The 7,457-nt window shown below is 43.3% G+C and overlaps 1 protein-coding gene across 1 annotated transcript; it reads left to right on the top strand.

The window, feature by feature from the left end:
• The first annotated feature begins 2,488 nt into the window (after positions 1–2,488).
• LOC102300670 (neuronal pentraxin-1) lies at positions 2,489–7,209 on the top strand. Its single transcript, XM_005919193.2, has 5 exons — positions 2,489–3,008; positions 3,366–3,573; positions 4,288–4,529; positions 4,875–5,054; positions 5,913–7,209. The coding sequence occupies exons 1-5, from the start codon at positions 2,577–2,579 to the stop codon at positions 6,132–6,134; spliced, it is 1,284 nt and encodes a 427-aa protein (XP_005919255.1). The 5' UTR covers positions 2,489–2,576; the 3' UTR covers positions 6,135–7,209.
• Positions 7,210–7,457: the final 248 nt, after the last annotated feature.

Here is a 7,457-nt window from a genome sequence, read left to right as displayed (position 1 = left end):
CATGGCAGATCAAAGTCTGATGGTACTTTTTTGTGTTTATAATTCCATCCAATTTGACAAAATCCCCAAACTACTGTTTGAAATACAGCCCCAAATTAAGACAGGGCCTCCACCATGATTAACACGAGAAACTTAGACACTCACTGTTGTTCCTTTCTCCCAACATCTTCTGTAAATATTGATTGTGGCTCCAGAGTTGGGAGTTCGCCTTGTAATCGGAAGGTTGCCGGTTCGAGCTCCGGCTTGGACAGTCTTGGTCGTTGTGTCCTTGGACAAGACACTTCACCCGTTGCCTACTGGTGGTGGTCAGAGGACCTGGTGGCGCCAGTGTCCGGCAGCCTCGCCTCTGTCAGTGCGCCCCAGGGTGGCTTGCCATCACCAGTGTGTGAATGGGTGGATGACTGGATGTGTAAAGCGCTTTGGGGTCCTTAGGGACTAGTAAAGCACTATACAAATACAGGCTTTGAACCAAAAAGAAAAATTACATTTCAATTCATTCCTCCATCAGACTTGTTCCCACACATTTCTGTTCCATCTTGTGTGTAATTGGACATACCTCAGCATTTTCTCCTTTCTACCTGTCCCTTAGAATGGCCTCTGGACAGCCATCCTTCCACTGAGGCCATTTCTTATGTTGCTTTAGTGAACAATAGCTTGACCATCTGCAGATCCAGATACATCTCTTAGGTCCTGTGTCAGGTGTTTGCTTGAGCTTTTTTTCTTTATGATTTTTCCTATTTGAATGAGTCGTAGGTCAGTTAAGTATCAAGTAGTTTAACAAAGAAAATTATCCTCTGAAAGTGATTAAGTAAAAGGACTGGAGTGAAAATGGGTGACAACTTGCTCAAGACCACTTTAAAAATTATAGGTAAGTTTGGCTCTTTGGAAACAAAATGTAAAGACACGGGGAGTGGCTCCAGATTTGTGCACAGTACTCTATCTTTGTATGTATTCATTACTTCAGTTCAGCCCTCCACACTTGGTGTGAAGAAACAAATTCGTTTCATACATGAGAACAAACCTGCTTGTATTGCATAAATATCATTTAATTTTCTAATGCCAAAGTGGAAAGTCCCGGATGCACGTGATTGTTTTTTTAAACCCTCATCCTCACCCTGCACGTATCACTCGCGTTTTGGTATCGCAACATGATCTGTGCTAAGTGTTGCTCGCTGTGCATCTTATTTTTTCGTGTGAGAGCCGCGGGGGTGGTTACGCAACAGTCTGATTAATTATTTGGAAACATTTGACTTTCCTTTTAGCGCCTCCGCTCTTGTAGTGGTGAGATTTAACATAACTGTTACCATCACATCAGACGAGCCCAAAGCGCGTCTCTGTCAGGCTCCGAGTGGCTGCACACTTTGTTACAGTGAACAAAAAGGAAAATACACTCTGACAGCGTGTTGTTTGGGGATGTGAACAAGGCTGTTATACTTTAAAGTCACTGAAGAACCTGCACCGTGGAGTACATTTCTGGACACCAGTGGAGTCGGTTTTACAACGCCAGCGCGCGTGCCAAAAAGACAGACTGGGAGAGAGGGTGGGAGAGAGGGCGGGTGAGAAAATGAGAGGTTGTGGTGGGGTCTCTAACCGTGGGACAGACTTTTCTGAAGGATGGGGAGCTGTTTTCATTTAAGGTGGACTGATAATTTCGCATTCACAAACGCGCATTGGATGAGCGTGAAGCGCAGACAGTTGTATGGTGCACAGGGTGCTGAAGTGAGTGGAGATGGAAAATAATATATTGTTCAATAAAAACATCCTCCGTTATATAAGTAAATGAAATGCAAAATTTGTTACTAAAATCTTATTAAGCTCTAAAGTAAAGTAAAAATGATATTTGGTCAAAAATGTGGAATAGCTTAACTTTCCAGAAAAAGATTCCTTTACCTCAAATAAAGGCATTAAAAACGGATCAGAAATTCTATTTGACTGAGTGTTGTGCTTTTTTGTTTCCTATGTTATGTTTCTACTATTAGTTAATATACTGTCACCTGTTTATGTATATTCTTACGTGCCCAGAAACTATAAATGTTAATAAACAAGGTTTCGAGAGTTAGAGATATTTACACATTACATATCATCACTTCATCCTTTTTTTTATTCAATAAACGGTTAAAATAGTGAAAATAATGTTTCTGTTATTTCAATCATTTCAATTTAAGATCAAATCACAACCGTGACAGAAAACTGGAGACTGGTTTTACCCTTTATTTAACGTTACGTTATTCTGAAGGTTTGTTAGCAGTAGACTGAAGACAAGTGATTGAGACTTCACGTGAAACGTTTTGCATCCCCTCCTCTTCTTCTTCCCCGATCTCATCTCACTTTGTGGTGTACACGCACTCTCTGCCACTGTAAGTGGTAGGACAGAGTGAATACGACCTTAAATAAGGGGCTGGACTCTGTGGGCTTGGCAGAACCCGCTGCCTCCCCTCAGTGATGCAGTGAATCTGCGCTGGTTTGTCCGCTATATAAGCCGCACACAGCAGCGCGAGTCTCACAGCTTCAGTGGACAGCTCCGTGGTGCTGAAATCTCGGAGACACCACTCTCTCTCACACTCAATCCCTGACGCATGACTGGAACCATGGAGGGATTCTCGTGGAAACTTTTTCTACTTTCCTGCCTGGTTGTTGTGGAGAGCCTCGGGCAAGACTTCGGACAGACGCAGTTTATTTGCACGTCAGTGCCCAAGGATATGGACTTGTGCACAGCTACGATGCAAAACAGCGGCCCGGCGGAAGACCTGAAGAGCACTATCATACAACTGCGGGAGACGGTGCTGCAGCAAAAGGAGACCATTGTGAACCAAAAGGAGACAATCAGGGAACTAACATCCAAGTTGAGCCGCTGCGAGAGCCAGAGCCTCCCTGCGGCCGCAGGACCTGGCGGTCGGCGGCCGGGGTCGAAGAACACGATGGGGGATGTATCTCGGGGCACTACGGATACTCTGGCCCAGCTGGGACAGACTTTACAGACGCTCAAACAGAGACTGGAGAATCTAGAGGTAGGAAAGCAGAGCGAGTGATTTGCCGACAAGATCAAAAGTTAATTAAATAGCCTCCATAGTTAATTAGCTTAAAGGATAATATTCTTTAACTCGTTGATTGTGTGTTGCTGCGGCTTTCTGCAGCTTGTACTTGGGGCCACATGTGTTTTCTAACATATTTATGTGTTTGTTGGAGAGAAGCTCCGTGTAAAGTGAAATGTTCCGCAGCCTATAAAATCAAGCGAATAGCACGTTTAAGATAAAGCTCTGCGCTTGGCAGTGAGTAGAGTAAACAGCTTCTAGGGACTTTAAAGAAAAAGAAGTCTTCCCTGTCACTTCTTTAACCCCCTCTCTGTCTCATTCTGTCCGATGCAGCAGTACAGCCGGGGGAATAACACCGTGCAAGCAAACAGCCTGAAAGACCTGCTGCAAAACAAGATAGATGACATGGAGAAGCAAGTTCTGTCCCGGGTCAACACGTTAGAGGAGACCAAATCCGGATCGAGGAATGACACCGAGCAGCGGAACAGAGTGGAGTCCACGCTCACCTCTCTGCACCACCGGATAACAGACCTGGAGAAAGGTGCGTTTGGATTTCAACGGGCACGGGACTTTAAAGCTGCTCGACCCCGTGTTGCTTTCACGGCAGTAAAACGAACCACGGCAATTTAAAAGCTGATTAGATGTAATTTAATTGTGTTTCACGCTCAAGGACGTAACATCCCTTAGAAAACTCCCCACCCCAAACAGGTAGCAGCGGCAATGTGAAACCTTTTTACCGCAACCATCACATTGCGCACAGATATGAGAGAGTGGTGAGGGGAGCTGCATTGCTTTGCATATCTCAGGCTCTGTTTGCACTTTTGCTTCGCTGAGTTTTTGTTTTTCAAAGAATCTGAAGATCCAGCTTGTATACGAGCCTCTGCAAAGGGGATTAGTGAAACTTTGCGTCGCGCGCCTCGCACCGGCGCGTTTTGGAGCAAATATCCACGGTCGGTTCAAATTCCAACACGTGCAAACGCGCGTGCGTATGTTTGACCGAATGAGAGGGAGGAGACAGAGCCATCTTACACAAAATATCACAGGATCGCAATGGTGCAAAGAACCATGATGGAAAAGATTGTATGAAACTAGTCAGCCCTCAGCTTCTTTTGCTTTTCAAAGACTCTGTCATGTACCATAGTTTTACAAAATGTATGTAGGCATATGGATGTTCAGCTTTCCTGTAATTTATCTCTAGACATATGAATAAAATGCTCACTACTAGTGCTTTAACTAACAGTAATCTCATCAACAGGCAAAGACACCCGACCAACAGATAAGTTCCAGATCACTTTCCCCCTGAGAACCAACTATATGTACGCCAAAGCAAAGAAGAGCCTTCCTGAGATGTACTCCTTCACCGTGTGTCTGTGGATCAAGTCCAATGCTTCGCCTGGGGTGGGCACCCCCTTCTCCTATGCAGTTCCAGGACAGGCCAATGAACTGGTGCTGATTGAGTGGGGGAACAACCCCATGGAGATTCTCATCAATGACAAGGTAATGAAAAAGCTATTATCCTGGAAGCAAAGTGAATTCACACGTTTCTCACCTTTGCAGGAAGTGTATGTAACACATCAAAATAGTAATTTACAGTTGGGGAAAGCTGCAATACTTTCTGCTTGGATGAGTCAGGGTAACCTGACAGCTTCTCTGTAACACAACAGGAGGCTGAGTTAAAATAGGTGCTGTTTGAAACAGAAGCAACCTTTTTATAGAAGACGAGGAGATATGTGATATGGGGGAAATGATTCAGCAGGAAGGCATCACGATGTGCCGAGTCTGTCCTACCAAAGTGTGGAAGACATATTGAACAATGGAACTTACGAAATGTCTTTGCTCCAGGTTGCAAAACTGCCGTTCCTCATCAACGATGGAAAATGGCATCACCTCTGCATCACGTGGACCACCCGTGACGGGATGTGGGAGGCCTTCCAGGACGGAGTGAAGCGGGGCAGCGGGGAAAATCTGGCACCATACCACCCCATCAAACCAGAGGGTGTGCTGGTCCTGGGACAAGAGCAGGTGGATATTAATTTTTAGACATTTAATCCTACACCTGTTTGGAAATAATTCTCAACCAATTATGTGATTAAATTTGAACAAAGATTAAAAGTGGCAATATTTATGAAATGAGACCATGGGGGCACTGCAGAGGTGGTCAATTAATGCTTTCCAGTGTGTGCAAGGCATGAATTTTGATAGAGAAGCATAATTTGAGATCTATTTTACAGAGAAAACTAAGCAAGATGTATCCTCCATACTGCAATCATATTCTTAAATGAAATCCAGCTGCAGTTTTGGCTTTCTACCTGGATCAAGTATTTTCAGGAGTATGGAAGATAAAAAATGGCAAGAATTTGTAGAAAAGGAGGCATAATTTAATTCCTAAAATGGAACAAAAGATATTTCTATTTAAATTTTGTCTTTAGCTTGAATTAATTCCTTTTTCAACTTTATTTCCCCCCATTTTATTCATTAATGTTAGTGTAGTTTTCTCGTGTGTGTGAGCCTGCCAGTGATCAACTATATGGCAAAACTTGCCAAGCCCTCAGCCCGTTATTTGCATAATTTAACATAAGTGTCTGAAGTAAACTGAAACAAACTAACAAATAAACTGAAACTATCATTAGTTATAAGAAATTAAAGGCATACATTTATTTATTTTCAAGATTACATTTGATCAATTTTCTCTCTTTCTTTTTGGATCCTGGCACTTTTTGTCCTCCATAAAGAGGATCCCACTTTAAACAAGAGTGTGTTTCTTGTACAAATTAAAGCCCCGAGTTTTTTCATCTTATAAACCTTAACTAGTCTGGATAACCTTGCAACTGTCCTGTGAAAACCCCCAAGTGAAATGCTTAACATCCCTTTGTTTCACAGGACACGCTGGGAGGAGGCTTTGATGCCACACAAGCCTTTGTTGGTGAGCTGGCAAACTTAAATATCTGGAATAAGAAACTTTCTATCACCGAGATCTATAACTTGGCAACCTGCAATAGCAAAGCATCGACTGGCGATGTGTTCTCCTGGACAGAGAGCAACATCGAAGTGTTTGGCGGAGCGACCAAATGGACCTTCGAGCCTTGCCGTTCAGCCAACTGAACTGCATCTCACCGCTGAAGAAAGGCCTATCTGTATTTCTGAGCTTTTGTCGTTCTTGTCTTCATTTGACGTTTGTTAGAGACTATCTGAGTTATAAGTAAGCTTAAATCTGGGATTTCCACCATTCTTAGGTATCCATGTTGCAAAACAACGCTTTTCATCTTGAGGAAAAAAAAAGAATCTATTTCATCTTGGAAACCTCAGTGAGAAAGTATTGCTATTATCCTTTTTCTTTCTTGGACATTCAGTTGAAAGCACATCTAAGCTTTTCGTTTGGCTTATTTCGTCTTGGACTGGCAACTGGCAATCTGCGCCTTACGTTTGGACAATTCACAATCCAAGTGAGGAATTACATAACCACTCTCGCCCCCACCCTTCCTTCAGGAGAGTGGGAGATTACGCTGTCCGTCCAATTCTTGTCAGTGTTTGGCGCTGTAAAGTGATGTCTGATGCGGTACAGCTCCCCGTGACCCCTCCCTTCCTCCCATGCCTCCCTGCCACCCTCCCTCCTCCTCCACTTTGCCCCGCCCCTCCGGAACTTGCACTGTGACTGATGAAGAGGAATGCCAGGAGAGGAGGGTACGTTGAAGGACACTGCAAAGTCAAACTGTGGTACAAGTCGATTTGTAATCATCGTTCGCTTCAAGTGTTTCTGTAAGAATGTCGTTAACTTGCCAACATTGCTAGAAGCCTGGGTGCCTTGGGCTGGTACAAATATTCAGCACATTCGGTATGTTTTCAGTTGCAAATTCAATGTTTACTGGTTTCTGTTTTTTCTTTTTCTTTTCCCCTCTGAGCTGGGTTGAGTTTCTTGTTCTTCTGGTAAACGTGATTTAATTACAGTTTGTTATCTGACATGACGTGTTTTGGCAGGTGTTTGTACTACTCTGTATTAGGAATGTTACAGTAACTGTATAGTAACAGCATGAATGACAGAGTGCTGTGAAAGCATTGTTGAAATCTGCTTTACTATCTTCTCCGGGTCTGGGTTTTTTACTGTATTGTTATATGCTCCAAGCATGGCAAAACTGAGAGATGAAGAATTTAATTTTTGTAATAAAATTGTGATACTTAATGTCAGAGTGCATTCCTGGCTTTATGTGAACATTTCTATAGTAACAAACAACAGTAAGTGGAGTTTTTTTAAACCAGATAGGTGAAAAAGGAAGCGATAGCGACGGCCACAAAGCAGAAAACAAAAAGAAACTGCATGGAGTGCAGTGCAGATTAAGGTGACTGGATAAGAAAATAAGCCCTTATTGCCAGGTTTATTATTTGTGGCGTGAGGTGCAGCGCCTGCACTACGGCAGTCAGAAGGGGGAA

Source organism: Haplochromis burtoni, unplaced genomic scaffold (assembly GCF_018398535.1).
Source record: "Haplochromis burtoni strain Fernald_Lab_line unplaced genomic scaffold, NCSU_Asbu1 Contig_35, whole genome shotgun sequence".
In the NCBI taxonomy this organism is placed as follows: Eukaryota; Metazoa; Chordata; class Actinopteri; order Cichliformes; family Cichlidae; genus Haplochromis; species Haplochromis burtoni.
This window is presented reverse-complemented; position numbering and strand designations above follow the sequence as displayed.

Excerpts from the sequence above, each read along its gene's own strand:
- LOC102300670 (XM_005919193.2), top strand. The coding sequence starts at position 2,577 with ATGACTGGAACCATGGAGGGATTCTCGTGGAAACTTTTTCTACTTTCC. Across the intron at positions 3,009-3,365 it reads AGAGACTGGAGAATCTAGAG|CAGTACAGCCGGGGGAATAA; the intron begins GTAGGAAAGCAG and ends TGTCCGATGCAG. Across the intron at positions 5,055-5,912 it reads TGGTCCTGGGACAAGAGCAG|GACACGCTGGGAGGAGGCTT; the intron begins GTGGATATTAAT and ends TTTGTTTCACAG.